This window comes from Rhinoraja longicauda, chromosome 35 (assembly GCF_053455715.1).
Source record: "Rhinoraja longicauda isolate Sanriku21f chromosome 35, sRhiLon1.1, whole genome shotgun sequence".
NCBI lineage: Eukaryota > Metazoa > Chordata > Chondrichthyes > Rajiformes > Arhynchobatidae > Rhinoraja > Rhinoraja longicauda.
Genome location: NC_135987.1, coordinates 15753663 through 15776884, shown reverse-complemented (window position 1 = coordinate 15776884; position 23222 = coordinate 15753663). Strand labels below are relative to the sequence as shown.

The 23222-nt window shown below is 39.1% G+C and overlaps 1 protein-coding gene across 7 annotated transcripts in view; it reads left to right on the top strand.

Annotated features, from left to right (window-relative positions):
* p4ha1b (prolyl 4-hydroxylase, alpha polypeptide I b) overlaps positions 1 to 23222 on the top strand; it is a 67431-nt gene that overhangs the window by 33124 nt on the left and 11085 nt on the right. For 4 of the 7 annotated variants that reach the window (XM_078428643.1, XM_078428641.1, XM_078428642.1 and 1 more), the window contains 9 exons: positions 93 to 244; positions 3249 to 3386; positions 3749 to 3988; positions 4092 to 4294; positions 6103 to 6279; positions 8151 to 8221; positions 17212 to 17311; positions 18425 to 18478; positions 21553 to 21618. In XM_078428643.1, coding sequence (XP_078284769.1) covers positions 93 to 244; positions 3249 to 3386; positions 3749 to 3988; positions 4092 to 4294; positions 6103 to 6279; positions 8151 to 8221; positions 17212 to 17311; positions 18425 to 18478; positions 21553 to 21618 — 1201 coding nt within the window. Of the gene's footprint in view, positions 1 to 92; positions 245 to 3248; positions 3387 to 3748; positions 3989 to 4091; positions 4295 to 6102; positions 6280 to 8150; positions 8222 to 8640; positions 8712 to 17211; positions 17312 to 18424; positions 18479 to 18523; positions 18578 to 21552; positions 21619 to 23222 lie in introns of all 7 variants that reach the window. The other 3 variants (XM_078428647.1, XM_078428645.1, XM_078428644.1) reach the window with 3 other exon arrangements.

The following is a 23222-nucleotide window of genomic DNA, read 5'->3' as shown; positions in this document are numbered from 1 at the left end:
ATGTTAGTTTACTAATTGCAAATCATGTTAGTTTACTTACCAGTATAAAGTTTTATTGGATCCCAAAGGTAATTTCTTTGTAACATTACTAGGTGGGCTGAAAAACTGGACCTACTTACGGAGACAGCTACAAAAGACCCAGAAGGATTCCTTGGCCATCCAGTAAATGCATTTAAATTGATGAAACGATTGAACACGGAGTGGTTGGAGCTGGAAAATCTGGTCCTCAAAGATATGTCAGAAGGTTAGTGGTTAATCATCTTCTAAGTAAACCAATTGCCAATACTGTCTTACTCTTCCTCTAACTCATTGTCCCTTTGCCATTTGTGGTCAAAGCCAGAGCAATCCATTTAGTGACCTTTTTTCGAAGCAATGTAACCTTTTCAGACTTTAGCCCAAATCCTTGAATCCTGAGTGCATATGCAAGAAATGAATTAATGTTTGTCCTTTTTCCAGAAATTTGTTGGCTTGAGTAGCAAAGTGTAAGAGAGAACGAAAGAAAAAGGCTCCTTGCGTCTGCTGTCATTTATTAAGACCTTCGCTGATATTTAACCCCATTATCATATTCCTATACTAGCCCCTTGTTGCATAAATTCCTTAATATCCAAAAACATTCTGATCCCTGGTTTTAATATATTTGGCAAATGAGTGTCACTACCCACTTTGGTGAGAATTCCAAACATTCACTGCTACTCGGGTGAAGTGATATAATCTCAGTTCAGATTTGAATGAGTGTCTCCTTACTTTGAGACTGGGACCTTTGGTTCCAGGCATCCTAGCTAAGAGAAACATCATTCAAAAATCTACTTGCAACCTAGGTCACAAACATGACAAAAGCAATTATTATTTTTGTTTCAGGGTAATATCGTCTTTTTGTTTAGAGTAATTACCATCTTGTTTTCCCATTCTTGTCCTTAGCCAATGACATTTTGAAAAGAGCCTGGATTCTATGGAGATTTGCATTTTAATTACAATGACACCATTAATTTTATTGTTTTTAGAAACATTTGCAACTCGTCATGAAGCCACAATTAGAATTGATAACGTAAAAGATCACCAGCAGTGCACCTTGCAACGTCATACCATGACTTTATCACTGTTGCATCCAGTATTATTCAGGGCAGATGTTTGCCTTCTGTGTTTCCTGTGAAGATCTTTGTAATTTGATTTAAGAACGTGTTATTTTAGGTGTGGGATTTCATGCTCTATTTGATGTGGTGTTATTTCCTTTTTCTTGCCAGTAGACCCTGCAGCTATGGGATCACAGACATGACTTGCTACCAATAGATTTTTTTTTTTAAGTTCATAAGCTCAACAGTACTTACAAACAAAACTATCGAAGACTCTGTATAGATCTGATTTTAAAATTAACTTTGGAATATGTATGATAGAAAAACAAAACTCTGAAGATTTATTTTTTATAAATAGTTCTATGTTCCATCAGTGCTTCCTGACGGGAATGAGTCCAGAGGCTCATTTCAGTTTTTCATTCATTAGGAGTGCATTTGAAGGATTGTCATCCAAGACTGAGTCAAGCCTTTAGCTGATAGAAGCATTCATCCTAATTACCTTTGCAGGAATTTGCAGCCTTTTCCTGTTTTGGCTCTGACGTGCCACAAGCTCCACCCTTCAGGTTCACATCTGTACTTCATCCAATAAATAAATTTCAGTTAAAGCAGGTGGAATTCATCTTGAAATGGTTACTCCTAAAAAGTAGCAGTCTCTAAATGTGGAAGGAGCAATCCAAGCTCAGCGGTGCTGGAGCCAACAGTATGACTGCATTAGATCTCAATAAAGTTCATTTGGCAGATGAAAAGGCTACACAGCAAAAGCCAAGGGAATGATTCATTTTGCAAATTGGATTGAGAGTCTGGCATGAGAGAAACAGAGCTTCACAAAAGGAAGCATAATACTTGAGCATTTTGGTCAGATTTTTTAATCACATGTATCTTAGCACTCATGTTTAGTTTTGTATTTTTGAAGCTTGAAAGCAGTGTAGCAGCTGTCTCCTTAAAAAATAAGCGATTTAGGTTGGCAGTCCGTGAGCAGTCTTGGCTGCTCATCATGGTTAAAATCACGTTCCAAGCTTTCTTTTGCAAAGGATTAATGGCATCTGTGAATGTAAGCATGAATAGTTTAGAATGAATGTGTCTAATTTTGATCCATATCGAGGTTGATCGATAAGATGTTTACATCCACCGTGGGTTGGCGTGACACCAGCTGAAGAATTAAAATTGTGAGCCATTCAACTGCATGTTCTAATTGGATGAAAGTCCCAACATAGTCAGAAAATACACAATTTTTGTTTAGAGACACAGCATGGAAACAGGCCCTTCAGCCCACTTGAGTCCGCACTGGCCAGCGATCCCCACACATTAACACTATCATACGCACACACACACTAGGGACAATTTTTTCACTTATACAAAACCAATTAACCTACAGACCTGTACGTCTTTGGAGTGTGGGAAGAAACCGCAGATCTCAAAGAAAACCCACGTGGTCACGGGGAGGACATACAAACTCCGTACAGACAGCACCCATAGACTGGATGGAACCCGGGTCTCCGGCGCTGTAAGGCAGCAACTCTACCTTTGCGCCACCTCTGCACATAATTTTATTTAACTAATAACTGCTACAAAAAAATACCCCAAATGTTCCTGAAAGCAAATGATAAGGAAAAGTAGACGTTATAGATTGTTTGACCCAAGTAACAATACAATTTCAAATTGAAAGGCTCTCGTTGGAGCTAGCAAGTTAGAAATCAACTTTGATGAACAAGTTAGAAACCTCATCTATCGCATTCTGGGCTCCCTGTGACTTCCCCTACATTGGTGAGACCAAGCCCACTGACCTGTCATTCAGTCTCTTTATCATTCACAAACCTGACGTAGGTCACCATAGAAGTTGAGCATAGGTGAAGCCAACCCTGGAAGAGAGGAAAGGGAGGAGACGTGAAACAAAAAATCAGGGAGTTTGCACTGCTGCTGTAATCAAGCAAAGGAAGTCTTTAACAGAGGATATCTGTTCATGGGTGGAAAAGCAGCCGTTGTAAATTAGACCAGGAGGCGGTAGGAATGTGAAAAGGCAAACAATTTCAGCCCATTCCCTGCATGTTTGGAGCAGCTGGCCTGCTTCACTGCAATGAACCGGAACAGACCTTGTTGTTGCAGCCACTTTGACTTGTGAAACGTTTGAACACAATTTTTAATTTTACATTTGATGCATTGGTACCGATATCTTTTCAGGATTCATTTCTAATCTCACCATCCAGCGACAGTACTTCCCTAATGATGAGGACCAGACTGGAGCTGCCAAAGCCTTGCTGCGTCTCCAGGACACGTACAAACTGGATGCAGACACCATCTCTCAAGGAAACTTGCCTGGTATGTGGCGCAAAGGATTTTACATTTTTATAGTGGCAGTAAAGGATTTTACATTTTTATAGTGACAGTAGATTTTTGTGCAGATGGCAATAGGATCAAAGTAATTTTAGATTTAGAACAGGAGGTGGTGGGAATATGAAAAGGTTTAACAATTTCAGGTTGGGTCTAAAGAAGGGTTCCGACCCAAAACATCGCCTATTCCATCTCTCCAGAGATGCTGCCTGATCTGCCGAGTTACTCCAGCATTTTGTCTCTCTCTTCGGTATAAACCAGCATCTGCAGTTTCTTCCTGAACAGATCACGTGCTATTCACTCTACGGCCCAGATACAAATGCATGATTCTCTTTTCTTCTCTCTCTCAGGTGTGAAGCATAAAACATCACTCTCAGTGGAGGACTGCGTTGAGCTTGGGAAAATAGCTTACTCAGATGCAGATTACTACCACACTGAACTGTGGATGGAGCAAGCACTGAGGCAGTTCAATACTGGTGAAGAATCCACTATAGACAAAATCACCATACTAGACTACCTGAGTTATTCAGTATACCAGCAAGGTGACCTGGATAAGGCACTGGAACTCACAAAAATGATGCTGAAGCTGGGTAAGGATGTTCAGAGATTTATTTTCTGTATATAAGTTGAAATGTGAGTACTGTACAAGAAAAGATGCCCGTGAAAGTCTGACACTGACTTTGAATGTTATAGATCCAGAACATCAGCGAGCCAATGGGAACCTGAGATATTTTGAGTATATGAAAGAGGAGCAGAAAAAAAAGTCAAATGAAACCCAGGACACTCAAGGAAGCAAAGTAGGGAGTACTTCAGAGACGAAGAAAGGCCGTCCAAAGGATTACCTGCCCGAGAGACAGAAATATGAAAGGCTGTGCCGAGGAGAAGGTATCAAATTGGTAGGTGAATGATTTGATTCAGGAGGGTTCTTGAATGCTGTGGATTTGTGAATTTCCTTTTACTTCTAAAGCCAACCCTATAGCAAACAAGTGACGAGTTAGGCACCTACCAAATAAATGAGGGAAGGCAACGATTCAAGAAATCCAGTCTTTCTCCAGGGATAATCCCCTCATCTGTCATCAAATCCTGCAACAACATAGTTAAGCTTATCAACTAGGCTAGCAGTTCTGTAAAGTAAATAGCAGTTTTCAAAGAAGACCAAGGGAGTTTTTATAGTGAACAAGCCAATATCCCCGAGCCAAACACATTATCTGTTATTTATCTTATTGCTGTTTGTGAGAACTCACTGTCTGCATATTGGCTTCCGTGTTTCTTTGCAGTAGCAACTACATTTGAGGATTACTTAATTGGATGCAAATTGCCTGAGATTTTGGATCATCCCAAGATCGTAAAATAAAAAACAGCTTTATAAATAAATGCTATCTGTTCTTTGTTTATTTAAAAAAAAACTATAAACACATAAATGGCCAAACTTTGAAAGATGCCAAGTGAGAGAGGGGCAGATGTGATTCCCATTGTTGACTTTTCTCAACTGTATTGTTAATCCTAGTTGATTGGCTGCTAACAAAGCATATTTACGGTCATAAGAATTAATGCTCAAATTCCTAATGCTGGTAGTCTACAGAGGGATAAATACAATGGGTTAATCAGGCAAACAAAATTGAATTCTATGTCTAAATAAGATAAACATTGTCAGTGAAATAACATTATGTTCAAAGATATCACTTATTTTAGAATTGTAAAATTGAACGTCACAAAAACATGTTTGGCTCATCATATATGTGTCATATCGGTTGAAGAGCTATCCTCCTTTCACTTAGCCTTGCACAGTTTTCTTCTTTCAAGTATAATGTTTAAGCAACATATCAACAACGTTTAAGAAGCAATTGGACTCGTACATGATTAGGACAGGTTTAGAGGGATAGGGGCCAAACACATGCAAGTAGGACTAGTGTAGATGGGATATGTTGACCGGTGTGGGTAAGTTGAGCAGAAGGGCATGTTTCCACACTGTGTGACTCTATAATAGAATCTGCTTCCAGCCCTCTTTTAGATTCCAAACTAAAGCAAATAAGTTACACTTATCATCCTTATGTTCTCCAAGGCAGCAGCTTTCATTCATTTGGGTCCTTCTATTACAGTACTGATTTTCCTGCTAATGAAAAATTTCTTCTTGTTGCTTGGTTGGCACTTACCTTTGTTGCATGTTCTAAATCCAGTACCATCCTACTAAAGGGCCTTGGAGGTGTTTTGTTTCCCAGAATGGTTGCAGCAGTTCAGGAAAGTGGCTCATCACCACCATTTTGAAGCCGATAAAGGATAGCACTGGCACTCTGCTTGCTAGTAATGTCCATATTCTATATAATCAATATTTCAATTTGTATGTAAGCAATTATTAAACTAATACATACTCTATATAACTTATGTCCTTGCTATAAGTACAACCAGTTTATCTTCCCCCCTCCCATGCCCTCCCCTCCTGACTGCATGGCATTGATTATTCAGTTGCTTTTGGAATCTTAAACAATGGATCTACATCCAGATTATTTCTATCAAAATAGCATTTTTACTCACAAAATTAGGTCTGTCATCTTTCATTCACTAGTTGATCATCATTTATTTAAATAGGCTGCTGGCACAATCACCCAGTCAGAGCCTGTCTCAGTTAAATCATATAATTTTGAATTGTTTTGACATGAATTGTGTTCTAATTTGACATGAATCAACATTTTATATTTCTGTGCAGACTCCTCGTCGACAGAAAAGGCTCTTCTGCCGTTATTCCAATGCGAGCAGAAATCCAGCATACATTCTGAGGCCTGTGAAACAGCAAGACGAATGGGACAAACCTCGTATCATTCGTTTCATTGATATCATTTCCGACCAGGAAATTGAGCGTGTGAAAGAATTAGCAAAGCCAAGGGTAAGATGTCACATCATCCAAGGTAGTCTTGAGCCTTAGTTTTCTAGTTCTTTTGGGGAGACGGCAGTTATAATCCAGAGAGATATTGTCCTTCAGCAACACCAATTTTGTGTTACTTCCTTTTGGTCCTATTTCATTCATTGGAACCACCCCTTAATCTATGCATTGCTGTGGTTCTTGTTGGAAATGGTTAAAGTTTAGGGGATATTCCAGAGATAATCTCTGGGCGGCACATTAGCGCAAGCAGCACGGTGGTACAGCTGCTGCCTCACAGTGCCAGAGACCCGGGTTCGATCCTGACCTCAGCTGTTGTCTGCGGAATTTGCATGTTCTCCCTGTGACCATGTAGGATTCCTCCAGGTGCCATGGATTCCTCCCACATCCTTAAGAAGTGTGGGTTTGTAAGTTAATTGGCCTTTGTAAATTGTCCCTAATGTGTAGGAAGTGGATGTGAAAGAACTAGTGTAAATGGGTGATCGATGATCGGCGTGGACTCGGTGGACCAAAGGACCCGTTTCCATGCTGTGTCTCTAAACTAAACATAATCTGAGAGTGTAATATTAGGTTGGTTGCGAACAGCCAGGAGGATACAATGCATAGACGTAACTGTAGCTGAAGATCTCTGGGCTGCCTCCAGCTCAGTGTTGTTCTGTAAGTGGGACAATCTGAAAAGAAGAATGTACTCCTGTTTTTCAGAACATATTTTAGATTTTTGTTTTGGGCTCAATCACAGAAAAACAATTGAGTCGTCATATTTCAGCTCATCTAAAACTCATCTCATTAATGGTCAACGAATGTCAGACCATAACCTTCAGTATTGGATTTTGGGTGAGGTGCTGCAGGAAGACTTCTAATGTAGCGACGGTGTGTTTGAAGCTTGTGTAACTGATGGAGTAGTAACAGAAGGACTGCTGTTCAAAAAGGTGAATCAGCACATCTTGCGAGCAATTTAAGGAGAGGTAATAAATGAAGGCCTTGTCAATGATGCCAGATCCTGAAAAATAAGTAAAGTAATAAAGAAAATACAGGATCTGTTAAAGCTGTTGATTCCATTTGTCTCCTTGCAGCAGATTCAGTTAAATTACTTCAACCCTCTGACTTCCCAAGTGAGATTGACAATTGAGTGACTATAAATGTTGATATACTCTAGATCACCAGCCATTCTTCTTCTTTCATGTCCATCATCCATGTTTCAAATGTTACGTCACTGTCATTGTCCATCCTGACAGGGACACAAGCTTCCGGCGACAATCAGTGGGAGCCATCACTTGTACAATAGATGATGGTGTTAACAGAATTAGCTCAGGACACTTCCAGCTTCCAGCCCCATGACGTGGATGCTTCTGCTATGGGGCCACCAGCCATTAAAGAGCTGGATTAAAATTATGAAAAGGAATTATTGCAACAAAGTGGGACAAAGATTGCTAACACATTCAATTTAAAATTACTTAATGATAAAATGAAATTGCATTGTATTCTAAGGTCATCTTTGCTGCTTTTTGGTATTGCTGTTGTCGCTGAGTAAACTAGCACTTCTTGTGATTGTTTATCACAGACATTTTTTTAATTGTTATTTCAGTGAAAACTAATGGTAAAACTGCAAAATTCATCACCTGGTTGTTATTAATGTTTGAAAAAGAATTCTGAAATTGTTAACCTGTTTCAAAAGGGGCTTTCCATGAATTTCAGCTTTACCGAGATGTGATTGTTGATGTTAACTGCACGAGTGTTGGGGAAAGGACCCAAGAATGATCGTTCCAGGGTGATGGGCTTAGTTTTCTCCCCACTGGAAGAATTCTGATTGGTCCTGTTTGACATCCAGTCAGGCTGGTAATAATCTGTGTTTTTTTTCTGATTGGTTGGCTTCACAGCTGAGACGAGCCACCATTTCTAACCCAATAACTGGAGTGCTGGAGACAGCTCATTACAGAATAAGCAAAAGGTAAGCGAGAGCTGTGGCAGCTCCTCTTCGCAGCAAAGCTGCTGCATCTGGTTCAGACCAGGCATGTTTGGAAGCTGGCATCCAATGACGTGAACCAGGTGAAGAGATGACGACTGAGGAAAAAGGCTGAATTATTCAACACTATGATGAAATGAAAATATGCTGACAGAGCCACTGGGTTCCAGTATATTGCAAGCGGTTAATGAGTGTAGTCACCCATTCCTCCTAACCTCACTTCGAGGTAAAACTTCTCCAAATTTTGAAAAGTGAAAGGACATTGAATTGGAACGCAGCCCCATTTGCAGTAGTTGCCCTTCTCCATTTTCACATATCCTGACCAATCGGAAGCTTCCAGAGTTCCACTAATGAGTGGTGATCTGGCTGTTCCAGGATTAAATCTGCCCTTTCTCTTTCTGTAGCTGAAGCGTGCCACAGTGCATAACCCTGTGACTGGCCAGTTGACTGTTGCAACTTACAGAATCTCCAAAAGGTAAGGGGAAGGAAGGTATGAGGTACTCTCTCATGGTGCAGCAACAAAGGGGAAAGAATACCGCCACGTACATTGAAGGTGTGAGCAGCTTCATTGCCCTGTTATTAAGGATGGGGTTTTTTGTCCAACTCCTCAACACATTCTGTTGAGATTTCGAAGAGCATTTACTAAATGACGCAAGACTCATTATCCAGTGCCTGGAATCACCAAATAGTCAAACTGTGCAGAGCTTGCGGATTTTGGTTAATTGGTCAGAATGAGGTTTCAATGACTGCGAAGAAGCAAAAATTGTTGCACAGTTTGAATTCATCAATTTAAATTAGCCCAGAGAACTATCTTCCAAACAGGTTGGTCTTGTTCCCTTAATATTTGTAAATGTTTTGTTAATAGTGCCACTTGTGTTTGAAAAGTGAGATGATGTGTATCAGAAAACGTAATGCATTTGTGACATCTGATTATATTATTCATTGCAACTTTCAGTTTACTGTCTTAACATTTGATATCTTCTAATATTATTATTTTAATCTATGGATGAATTTACATAATTATTACAGCGGAATATCAATATTAATAATGGAGTAGGTGGAGTAGTTGATAGTGAGGTAGATTTTCAAAGTCTACAGAGAGACTTGGGCCTTTTGGAAGGGTGGGCTGAAAGATGGCAGATGGAGTTTAATGCTGATAAGTGTGAGGTGCTGCATTTTGGTAGGACAAATCAAAATAGGACGTACAGGGTAAATGGTAGGGAATTGAGGAATGCAGTGGAACAGAGGGATCTGGGAATAATTGTGCATTGTTCCCTGAAGGTGGAATCTCATGTGGATAGGGTGGTGAAGAAGGCGTTTGGTATGCTTGCCTTTATAAATCAGAGCATCGAGTATAGAAGTTGGGATGTAATGTTGAAATTGTACAGGGCATTGGTGAGGCCGAATCTGGAGTATGGTGTGCAGTTCTGGTCGCCAAATTATAGGAAGGATGTCGACAAAATGGAGAGGGTACAGAGGAGATTTACTAGAATGTTGCCTGGGTTTCAGCACTTAGGCTACAGAGAGAGGTTGAATAGGTTGGGTCTTTATTCTTTGGAGCGTAGAAGGTTGAGGGGGGACTTGATAGAGGTTTTTAAAATTTTGAGAGGGACGGACAGAGTTGACGTGGGTAGGCTTTTCCCTTTGAGAGTGGGGAAGATTCCAACAAGGGGACATAGCTTCAGAATTGAGGGACAAAGGTTTAGGGGTAACATGAGGGGGAACTTCTTTACTCAGAGGGTTGTGGCTGTATGGAATGGGCTTCCGGTGGAAGTGGTGGAGGCTGGCTCGATTTTATTATTTAAGAGTAAATTGGATAGGTATATGGATAGGAGGGGATTGGAGGGTTATGGTCTGAGTGCAGGTAGATGAGACTAGGTCAGGGAGAATGGTCGGCGTGGACTGGTAGGGCCGGACAGGCCTGTTTCCATGCTGTGGTTGTTATATGTTAATACGATGTTACAAGGTCAACGACACTAATTGCTGCATTATGGTGGACTATTGTCCCTGTAGAAAGTGCAACTGAAGCACAACATTCCTGGCTCTTTAGCATTCTTAGTGGAGTGTAAGGTATAATTAAAATTCTTATTTTTGTGAGCAGTGAATTTTCGTTGTTTAGGTTTTTTTAATACCATGTTATGGTTATGTTTAGTTTTTGGAATTACCTTTTTTCCACTGGTGTTGTAGTAAAGACTTTGTAAAGGTATTTGATGGGGACAAATGCACTGGTAGTCCAGCTTCAGAGAGAGGTTATTAGCGTGATGTTTTGAGAATGGAGCATCAGTGAGTCAGTTTAATTTACTCGTACAAGATTTGCTCAACCTAAATTTAATTATAGAAGAGTGATGAATGTATCTAAAACCTATACTTGGAGTGTTTTCTGCCATTCAGGTTAAATCACTGGAGACATGCAGAAAAGATTTGCAAGGTTGTGAACAGAATAGAGAGAATAGAACCAGCAACTAAGATTGAGTGGGCTAAGATTGCCATCCTTCCCTGCAAAATCCAGCCCACTGTTTCCACCCAGTGAAGAGGTGGTGATTAATATAACCACAGGGTATAGCTCTTGAGTTAGTTGTGAAGGCTTGCATGGACAGAGTGACTAGAGAAGTCCAATTGGGACTAGTTTCCAGATTTTGAAGTGAATTGAAATAACTCCACCAAAGACGGAGACAAGACAAACAACTCATAACCCACCAAACTGGAACAAATAGGATATACGTAAGGAAATGAGGGCATTAGATGTTACATAATCTGACATGTGCATGACCACCTATACATGGCCAAAATGACTAAACGCAGTGAACATGTAGCATGTGACCTGATAATGGCATGAAATTCAACTTCTATATTCTACTTGTAAATTCACTTGTTTGTGCTTTAAACAGATAAGGACACCTATAAAAATAGGTTTATATTGTAGTTCAGAGATCCTTTAGTCGTTGGAAGACTGGCTCCACTGATAGCTACCTTGTAATAAAGTTTTATCAATACTGGACTCCACATGGTTCACTTATCTCCTTCACCAGAATGAGAGGGAGTGCCTTTGTATGTCCCTTTCATTTTAATCCCAAACACTTAAATTCAGCAGCTTTATTTTTCATAGTAATTCCTACCCATAGTAATGTGACAGTGATAATATGTTTTAATAATGTTGGGTAAGAGAGAAGTATCGGCAATCCACCTAACTAACCTGCTACAATTGAGAATTCACTATGGTGAGTTTGAAGTCCATCTGAGAGGACAGATGGATCTTCTATTTGATATTAAACCTGTAAAGCAGGAAATCCAAAGTGCAATGCTCCTGTGCTGGACTAGATTGTCAACTTTGATTTTTTTATGCTCTATCTACCAGATTGTGGTCTTGACCTAAAACCTTCTGACTAGTGCGAGTTCTATCCACTGAGCAGCTGCCCCACGAAGATCTCGAAACAGTCATTGAGTCTGTGACAACTATCAAGAACCCATTTATGTTATTCCTACTCTAACCCCATTCCATTGTCCCAGTAGCTCCCCATAGTCCAAAGGGAACAGTAATTACAGGGTGCAGAGTCTACACAGGAGGCCCAGCTCTAAAGATTTTTAAACCTTGAAAATAAACACCGTAGTTAGCCCTAGAAAGTTCGGGATATATTATTAATATTGAATATAAATCTAAATTCCTTGTGCCCATTTGTCTTTTCACTTTAGCTTCAGGAATGCTTTTTGATTGTTGGTCAAAGATTTGCAGGGGATTCTTAGCAATAACTTCTGACGTGCAGTAAAATAAGTTGCACAGCATTATTGGAAGTATCGTGCAGAAATTAACTGGGGAAAATTAATGAACTGAAGTTTGTTTCTTTACTCACTGATCTACTGTGGTTTTGCCCATTGTTTTGCAATGCTAATGTGAATACTTTTAAGGATCTGTTCAGGTTCTCCCTATGGAATGTAATTTGTGTCGATACTGATATTAGTTAGTGGCCCTGTTACATTTATTCAGATAATCAGCTATTCATCTAGTTCTGATGTTTAATTTTGGCCAAAGGGTGGCACCTGAAGTTTGAACATGAAACATTCTGGCCAGGGCTTTCTGCCTGGTACAGCACTCAGCCAATAGCTTGAAATAAATGGGCACGTTTAATTTACATTGTAATCCGCTTGGGTAGCTGACAACCCGATGGTATGAACATTGAATTCTCCCATGATCCTTCCCCCCCCTTCTCTCTTCCCTGTGCCCCACTGGGATGTGACCCATATCACCAACTAACCTTCCCCCATTTTCACCTTCTCCCATCCCCTTCTACCTCTAATCCTTCCTCTAGCTTCATATTTCACTTCTCTTCTGTCTTTATCTTATACCCTCTTTGTCTGCTTTGCATTGCTAGCCTTTGTCCACCCATTTGCCATTCAAACCTCCTTTCACCTGTATCCACCACGAGCTGCCAGGCTTTGTCCTGCCCTAATCCAGCTTTCTCCTGGCCCCACCACAATCAGTCTGAAACAACATCTATCCATGTCTGCCAGGCACTTGTGTCTTTTTTTTGTAAACCAGCATCTGCAGTTATTTGTTTCTACATTTTTAATTTGAGCTGAGTGGGATCTTAGATTGCTAATGAAGTGTACACTTTGTTAGTCTACATAAATAGTTTTAGTACCTCTGATTTTCCTCCTGCTTTGTTGGCTTGTGGATGATTCCAACTAGGGATCACCGTTTTAGAATGAAGCTTGTCTTCAGCCCTGGTCTTCACTGATATTCAGATGCAGTAACCATTGGAAAATCTTTACTAGTTGACATGCTGATTAAACAGTGAGCTATGGGAAGAGTATCAATTGACTGCAAACCCCATTCTTTCCAGCAAAGTGCAGATATTGTTGACATGCAGAAAATAAAGAGCTTGAGCCAGCTTCTGGTTACGATACTGGCAGATGGAAGCCAGCAAACGCATCTAAAAAATAATAACGGCCAACATAATGAAGATAGCTATGGCTGGCTGATCCTCATCCTGGACTGAACTAATCCATCTAAATCTCACTGCACATTCATTATTACCACATTGGGAACGATAGAATAGCTAGCTCATATTCAATTTTTTGTTTTAGATAAATGCTTTTGCAGTCATTTCTAACATTACTTGCCTTGCAGTTTGAAAATGAATGCATCACAATAGCCACCTTCCTCAGTCACATTATTTAAGGCGTAGGTAAAAATAAAGGTTGCCGTTGAGCTGTAACCTTTCACAGTGAACAAAATAACACTATCTTTAGGAAATCTTATCTTGATTAGACACACACTCTTTGTGGCAAAATCCCACCTGTGATATTCCATACTGGATTTCAAATGTGCCCGAGAAAAGAGTCATCCCAGTTCTGTTCACCTTTAATCATGTTTACCTGAAAATGATGGTAGATTTATCCATTCATAAGGGTTCATACTAACCAATGAGACCTTACACAGCTGAGTTCTGGCCATTTTCTGATGGATTACCAGTGAGACTTTAGACAGAATCTCTGAGATTATTTGAATTCTGCTTTTTGTTTACGGTTAGTTATTTTCAATACCTTGCAGTCAGGAGTTTTTGCGTGCAACAAAACAGATTTTATCATGGTTTTAATCAGCTGCTCTCTAATTTTCTTGTAAGGATTCGTTGAATATATTTTCAAGATTGCACGTAGATTAATGTACACACCAGAGTTGGTGTGAATGCATTTCTGCCTGGTGCACACAGATTACAGATGGAAAATTATTCTGTGTGCAGTGCAGCATTTTATATTTGGCAAAGACTTAAGTTAATTTTATTTTGTGCTCTGTTATGTGTCTATGCAAGCAGCTCAAGCTCTGAGAAAACAGGAAATAATTTTAACAGCTGTGAAATGTAGCGAGGTAAGGTAACCTCGTATTTACTTGAATCAAAAGTAGCAGTTTATGCAGCCAGGTACCAGATTTGACATTGTTTATGGTGTCATTTTCTGACAAATGTGTCCATTTTCTTGGCACAGTGAATACCTTGGAGACTGTTCAGCTCGGAGACTGAGAACAGCCCAAGTATTTGTTGGCATAAAGTGTCCACAGCAAAGAGAGCAAGGCTACATTTCTGTAAATGGCAATAAGTTGTTTCAGGATAGGAACAAACTAAACTCATGTTATTTGCTCTTGCATGGAAATTCAAGATCATTGAATTCATTGTTCATTGAATTGCTTCAGTATTTAATGTGAAGTCTTGGGTCTCGAACTGTTTAAAAGTGAGGCTCTTAATTATATATAGATTCAGACAGATTTTGGTGTTGTGGCATGCACATTTATTTATCAGAGACTAACATAAAAACATGCCATGACAAACTCAGTATTCAAAATGTCAAATAGTTGAGTGAGTATATAAAATGTAGCTCTGGTTTTGAATTGACAAGTTTTGGCTAGAATTTATAGGCTGGCTTAATTGGCAGAGAGCTTGAGGGACATACTGTCAGCACAGGAGTGCAGTTCTAATAAAGGTATTAATGCCTTCAGTTGACACAGCAAGTTAGTTCCCATGCAAAATTAAGTCATCGTATTCACAAGGCTATCATTTTACTAGATCATTCATCGGTCCTTTATTCATTTTACATCTGAAAATATTATTTGATTGAATCTTGTAATGGAAATGCTTCACCTGAAAAAGTTTAACCCAAAGAATACACCCATTTCTCCACTGCTACCATCATGTCATTTTAATTTCAAGCTTACTGCACTTCCAAGGTCAGTTTAGAGTGGGATAAAAAAGCTATTTATGTATGTTGGCATGTGTTTATTGCAAGAATTTCATATATTTTTGGCTCTCAGTGGTTTCAGGTATCTGGATTGGAATAGTTTTCGACAAGTATCTAGTACCTCTGAAGTTCCTCTTACCAGGAATTGAGCACAGTATTTATTGTTGAAACCATTTCATGCTGTTTCATATTGTGTCACACTTTTGCTTTGCAGTGTGCAGGTTGTAGTGAGATGGTGATGTTTAATTCTAATTCAATAGTGCAACGTTACTGTTTTAAATATAATAATAATAATGCATTACATTTATATAGCGCTTTTCATATACTCAAAGACGCTTTACAGAGATTTGGAGAACATAGGGAAATGAATAAATAGATAAATAAGTAAATAAGTAAACGAACAGAGAAAGGAGACAGAAGGTGAGGTGACCTTCAGTGGTTGAAGGCAGTACTGAACAGGTGAGACTTCAGCGATGTTTTGAGTATATGCCATTTGTTTCAGAAAAGCTTCTACATAATGTCAGCTGAGTCTGACTTTCCGAAGTGCACTTTCCTTGTGTTTTCAGATGCTTCACAGAAAGTGAAGTTGTTCTCAAGTATAGTCACTGCTGTAATTTTGGCAATGTAGCAGCCAATGCACAAAAACCAAGGTCTTTCAAATGGCCAATGATAAATATCCCAATAACTTAATAGTAATGATGCGCGTTGAGAGATGACTATTAGCCACAGCCCTGTAGAAACCTCTTGAATATTATTGTGCCAAACTAAGAAGGCAAGTAGGTTTTATTTAACATCTTCTCAAACAATAATAACCACAATTTTTAATGTAATAAAAATATCTCGAGACACCTGACTAGATCATTTACCAAGTGCCTTCCCAATGCATCAGTTAAGTACCAACCCAGATTATATAACTCTCTATAGTGAGGTTAGGGTCACAAGCCTCCAACTCAGAAGGAAAATTTGCACCTCTAAATCCAGGTTTACATCTAAATTATAATCCGTTGATTGGCCTTAACGAAGGCAGTTTATTGCATAGAGTTGGCTCGTACATCAGTTGCAACCAGATTGGGTAGTCTTTTACATGGAATTTGTATTTTTAAGTTATTGAACATCTGCAAGTTTCATTGTAATTGTATGTAGTGCGAAAATTGAGTTATTCCAATTATTTCAAACACTCTTGTGTTCAATAAAACTGAAAAGGAAAAGGATGATACAGCAACATCACTGCTGAACGGCATTAGCAAGGAATTAGTTGATCTTTGTAATCAAGAAATTAAAATTATCTGTGGTTTATTTGGGTGTGGTTGTACTTTAGATGATAATTTCCCCTAGTATTTATCATGATTAAACCAAATTTGATACTTTTCTTCATTGCTTCCTCTCCCACGCCACACACCATTCTTTCCCGTAGTTCAACAAAACCTTGTTAGCTTTCCAGATTACCTTTGAATATTGGCTTAGCTGTCGTTGTAGATGTTTTATGAATGCCAATCTGAGCTATTTGAGTGAACAGCAGCAGGTAGTGTTGCTGCCTGATCTCCATTGGTGCTGGATTGATTCTGACTCTGTGCCGTCTGTGTGGAGTTTGCATGTTTTCCTGTGGCCATATGGATTTCCCCCAAATGTTCTGGATTATTCCCACCTTATTTTGAAAAAGGAGTTGATTGATAAAAAAAAATGTTGATTGGCTGGTGCAAAATTGAAGTCAACGAAGGTAGGGGGAGCACAATTAATGGAGTATGATAAAGAATAGGTTACAGGGAAATAAGTGAAAGGATTAACATGGGCTAAAGTGAGACCTTGTGTAGACTTGACGGGCCAAATAGCTGCCCTCGTTTTCATCAGGGCATACATATGGAATATGAAATTGACCTCCCCTGGTATTATTTGTGATTTTTTAATCCAAAAGAGTTGGTCATTGAATGACGAAGCTATCTAAATTTGAGAGGAATCTGCACTCATCAGAACTTTTCTGTGGACTAGCCTCCCGGCCCATAGCAAGCTATGATTAATGTGTTAAAATGCCAAGGGAGATCTTATGTTGTTGAGACTCATTCTAAAATTATTTAATTTGATAATATTCATGCTCATACAAATCCAACTGCAGGATAAGACTTTGAAGTGCATAGTTACAACTAGTTAAGCATGTATAAACACTGGTAGGAAATGTGGTGTGATAGATATATTGAGAGTAAAGGTGAAAATATGTAGGACATTAACTTGAACATGTTTTTACTTTTGCCCAGTGCTTGGCTGTCAGGTTATGAAGATCCCGTAATAAACCGTATTAACAAGCGGATAGAAGATCTCACGGGCCTTGATGTTTCCACAGCAGAAGAGCTACAGGTAGGTGCTGAACTGACCATTGAGCAAAAAGATCGTGGAGAATTGGGATTAGGTCCTCATAAATAAGACAGTGAGTATTGATCTGAATGACAGCTGCAGACACTTGGTGTGCATATACATTTAATAAACTAGCAGAATTGGAACTGCAATGCTCTATAAAGATTTCCAACGAAAGCTTTTCACTACTTCAGAATACGTGTCATTAAACTAAACTATCTATCATAGAGTGGCATCGAGTTAAGGCAGAATTCTTTGCGAAAACAGTTAATTAAGTAGGTGGCTTGAAGGCTGCGTTCCACCTAATTTCAGTACTTAAGATCAAGCAAAATACCAGAGATTCTGGAAAGCAGAAATAATGGAGGTAATTTGTGGCGGTATTTGTGGAGTTCTGGACTCTTGATTATTCTTCATTTTAAATGTTGGAAGAATTTTCACCAATTAAGATGGTGCATATTCCATTATGTTTACTGTACCATCACTATTACTACATGAAGTTAGCACACTAAAATTTCACTTTAAACTCCATTACCCAAGAGAGAGCTAGATAGAGCTCTTAAGGATAGCGGAGTCAGGGGGCATGGGGAGAAGGCAGGAACGGGGTGCTGATTGAGAATGATCAGCCATGATCACATTGAATGGCGGTGCTGGCTCGAAGGGCCAAATGGCCTACTCCTGCACCTATTGTCTATTTTAAACTATTGCTTAACTGGGGGGGGAAATTTGCCTTTGCCTGGACCTTAAATCATGTCCATGATTTTTTTTTTGGTCACAGGAGGAAGTTGGGCTATGAAACAGTTGCTGCTATGATATAACAGTGAATATTAGTATTTCCCCATCCATCATTAATGCAAAAGAAAAATCTGATTAACTGGAGATGCAAGATGTTGGATTTTGTTAGAACAGGTCTAATGTGTTGATGTTAGTGCAATTAAAATACAATGCCAAGTATAAATCGCAATTCCAGTTTAAAAGAAGCCTTTGTTATGACTGGTAAACCTGTGTGCCACTGATGGGTATCTGTACATTTGATTTCATCTTAATCCTGTGAATTGTACGCTGAGAAATACTGAGCATTTGACTGGTTCTCTGTGTGTAACCTCTCATTTTGAACAGGTGGCCAATTATGGGGTTGGGGGCCAGTATGAACCTCATTTTGATTTTGGACGGGTAAGTGTTATTTTTCAGCTCGTTGTCTCCACATCTCTTTTTCAGGTGTCTAATTATGGCGTGGGTGGGCAGTATGAGCCTCATCATGACTTTGCACGGGCAAGTAGTGTCACAAAAGTTGCATCGTTGCAATGCTTTTGCTTAGATAAAGCGGCCGTAATCAATAACATTGCACAAGGTTAGGAGAGCAAACGGGATACTGGCTTTCATTTGTCAGCTCATTGAACACAGAGGTAGGGAAGCTATGCTTCAACTTTCTTAAACCTTGGTCACACCTCAGCTGCACTACTGCCTGCAATTCTGATCAGCCTGCTGTAGGAACATGTGGTAGCATTGGAGAGGGTGCTGAGGAGATGTTGCTAGGAGAGCAAGCTGATGAGATCAATTGTGAGGAAGGACTGGAGAAACCAGGTGTGGGAGTGGAGGAGGATAAGAGGAGACAAGATTGAACTATATAAAATTATGAGGGGTATAGATAAGATAGACTGCAGGAACTTTTTCACTATATTAGAGATAGATAAAACTATAGGGCACATACTGATGGTAAAGAGGGGAAGAGATCTAGAGGGGGTATAAGGGAAATCTTCACCCGGAGAGTGATAAGTACCCCTGAAAAGTAGTGCATGAGAGAGTAGTCGAAGCTGATTTGCTAATAGCATTGAAGAAGTGTCTTCAATGGGCACTTGAATTGCATTGGCTGTGGACCAGCTGGGAGGTGGGATTAATACAGCAGGATGCCCACTGATCAGCATGGACAAGTTGGGCCAAATGGCCTTGTTTCCAAGCTCTACTTTCTGTGATTCTCAGGGCAGCATTACATTTGGGGAAAGTGATCAGTGTGAAACTAGAACATTCTATCTCTGCAATCTTGTTGATAGTTTTTGCTGTTGAGGAGGGAAAATTCCATAAGTTTTTAAATTTCCATCGGCCACCACTTTGCCATACTGACTTGCTAACCGTATTTTGAAGTGTGTTGTCAATCCTGCATATTTTAATAAATAGTGTACGGATATCCAGTTTGTCAACACCTCTGAGAAGTAATGACTGATATGGTTTGATCATAGTATTATTGATGAGATCATTACTGTATTTCATTTCTTTTACTTCTCAACATGCTGGCATTTCATTATCACTGTTGTTAATTTTCTAATCAGCTAATTTTCATGGTGTAGTGTGATATCTCACATGTTGATCAACATGTTGCTCATTAATGCTGACTACTTAATTTTATATTAATCAAGTGAGCTTAGTTATATTCCAGGCACTTGCTGCATAATTACTATAACCTTGCTAATGTAGGTTTTTGTTTCTCGAGTGCAATGTTCAAATTAGGCATGAGCCTAATGCAAAATTAACCATGCCAAATCCAACAATATTTTGTAAAACAAAAAAAAATCAGTTTCAAATGACAAGCTTGGTGCTTTGAACATTGTTCTCTGTAAACAACAGATTACCCAGATTAGCACCAAAACCCATCAACTATACTGCTTTCATGCATTCAGATAAACATTTGATAAGATTCCAGCACCCATGGACACTGGGTTCTGGGTGTTTGAATAAGTTTTTAATAAGTTGTCATGATAGTTTTAGATGATCATTTATATCTTTATAAATGTTTTAAATGCTTGAAGTAAGTTTTCAGTAGGAATTGTAGTGAGTGCTGATTTTAAATTGAAAGGGTCTTCAAGGATGTTGGGCCGAAAGGCCTGTTTCTGTGCTGTATGACTATGACTAAATTGAATAGGTTTGATAAAGTAAATGCAAGTAGGAAAAATCAAGTAATTATACTGTAAAATGAAACTCCTTTTGGTGATGTTTCACAAATCAAGGTTACTAATGTGTAAACTTGTATTTGACATCCCAGTTGCACGAAACAAGTAGATTCTGCAGCCCTTTATTGACCTTCATTCGCTATTCTGCTAGTTATTTGTTGTGGACATGGGACTCCTGCTGGATATCCTGTGTATTCCAGTCAGAAAATGCTTCCCCGTGATAATAACTTGGAGATTAGGACCTCTAGGTTGCTTTTGAATGTATCCATTATTGAACAGGAGTAGGCCACCAGAAATGTCTGAAAAACAACTTATGATATCAGGTGCATAGTTGACCTCAATGATCTAAACTTAAAAATAAGATGAGATTTGCATAAATCGTGAAGAGAATAGTGGCAAGGGAAGTAGCACGTAAATCCAGAAGGTAACTCAAAATACACGCAGGATGGAAGGCAGACTCAAACCCCAGTTCAATGTAGCACTGGATGCGTCTTCAAAAGCAGAAAATGATGGAGATAGTCATTAAGACAGGCAACATCTGCAGAGAGAAACAAAATCAATATTTCAGATCGAAAACTTTCATCAGAACTATGCAAGTGAGAAAACGTGCACATTAAGCTTCATAGACAAAAAAGAGAATGACTGTGTTAGACACAAAATGCTGGAGTAACTGAGCGGGACAGGCAGCATCTCTGGAGAGAAGGAATGGGTGACGTTTTGGGTCACGACCCTTCTTCGGACTGAAAGTCATAGGAAAGGGAAATGAGAGATATAGAATAAATGAATGAAACATATGCAAAAAGTAGGGTAGAGAAGCCCAACGACAAATTATGTTAGTCCTGCCTAAGAGAGAGTGGTGAATGCAGTTCCTACACAATATGTGAATGAGACCTGATAACCTTGCATCAGAAGTGAATCAGAGCTGAGAAACAAAAGTCTTATATCTGAAATTGTTGAATTCAAAATGCAGATATAAAAGCTGAGTAATTTGTTGTTGGTGCATGTTTTAATTTTGCTTGCTCTGCATCGTGCTACTGGAACAAATTGCTGTAACCCTTGAATTGAGGTCTGCAAAAAAATTAACATGCAAATATTTGTTTATGTGCATTGGGCTTTATCTGCTACTTTACGAGATAAATTAATCCATTTGTCAAAGCATTTATGCTTTAGAGCTTTTCATGAAAATGCAGAAAAAGGAATTGTGCATATTGTCCATTAAGTAATTGTCAATGTTTGAAATTGAAAAATGCCACTGCCTATGGTGTAGGGATTGTAACAGATAAAACTCTTGTTTCACTGTAGAAAGATGAACCTGATGCTTTCAAAGAGTTGGGCACGGGGAACAGGATTGCCACCTGGTTATTTTACGTAAGTAAAATTTGTTGTGTGCTTGGTTGAAGATTCAATTTGTGAACCACAGCCGATGGATTTGAAAGAATTTTGATTTACTGTTTGTGCATTGGAAATAAGTAGTTGCATTTTAATCTTTAATGTGAAATAATTAATTATTCATTTTAATCTTTCCCATTTCACCTGATTGCTTTGCTTAATTTCACAAAGTGACTGCTGAGATAGGTTTGGCAAAATTCTGCCATGTTACAAGAGCTTTAGTTTTGCAGCAGTAATGCTAATTTCCTGATGTTCAGGCAAATGGCAAAACTGCACAAATTGTTTTTATATCTTTCTTCCTTCTTGTACAGGGGATGGTATCAAAGTTGTGTTTTTTTTAAAGCAAAGTGGGATCCCAGTAAGAGGTGGTGTTTTGAAAGTATAGAAATGAACGTAAGGATTGGAAGGTAATCCCAAAGTGCAGCAACATGATGATTGAGAGCTTTTTCATTGACGATAGCTAGGTTAGAATCTGAAGAATGTCTGATTTTTGGCGGATAAAATGGAACAAGGTTACCAGGCAGACATCAGTTGGTAGGATTGTCGCTCTTATTTGAGAGCAGGGTCTCTCTGGTACATTTGTCCACTGTTGTGCATCAGCTACAGCAGGAAAACCGCACATTGAGGCCTAATGATCTTTCCAATGGATCCACCAAATCTTTTTTGCCTCTTAGCTAACTCTCATCCCAGTCTTCCAATTTTTTTTGTGGATAAAAACTAAGACAGTTTACCACCCGCTTCGAGGTTTAGTATTATAAGAGCTTCAAAAATAGTAGTAGTGAGATCCTGATTAAATCCCTTATGCTTGTTAGCTTGTTGAATGAGATCATGGATATATTTTACTTCAGTACCAGCTTCTTGGTGTAATCCCTTTAATATCCAGGATTGAAAATAGCCTTTGAAAAAAAAAATCGAATGACTGAACATTAATCTCTGTCTTTTCCAAAGATTCTCTGCCTTAAGTGGAAAGTAATTTTTCCTGGCCTGATTAGCTAACCTCTAACATTCCATGTGTGTGTGTAAAGAGATTATTTTTATTCTTCCTAAATCAAGACAGCATTGGCCTCGTGCTTAATCTCCCCTCTTAAGATGTCTTCCCTCTTGTACTCAAATCCTCTTGCACTAAAGCTTAACATGCCATATGCCTACCCAAATTCTTGCTATAACTCCATATTAACTTTCAATAATTTGTAAACAAATGCACCCAGTTCCACTGAACATCAAGTCAAGTTTATTTGTCCCATGCACATACACGATGTGCAGTGAAATGAAAGTGGCAATGCCTGCGGATTGTGCACAAAAAAGAATTACAGTTACAGCATATAAATAAAGTTAATATAGAGAAGACAAAATTTAGTCCCTGGAGTTATAAAAGTTGACAGTCCTGATGGCCTGTGGGAAGAAACTCCGTCTCATCCTCTCCGTTTTCACAGCGTGACAGCGGAGGCGCTTGCCTGACCGTAGCATCTGGAACAGTCCGTTGCTGGGGTGGCAGGGGTCCCTCATAATCTTGCTTGCTCTGGATCTACACCTCCTGATGTATAGGTCCTGCAGGGGGACGAGTGTAGTTCCCATGGTGCGTT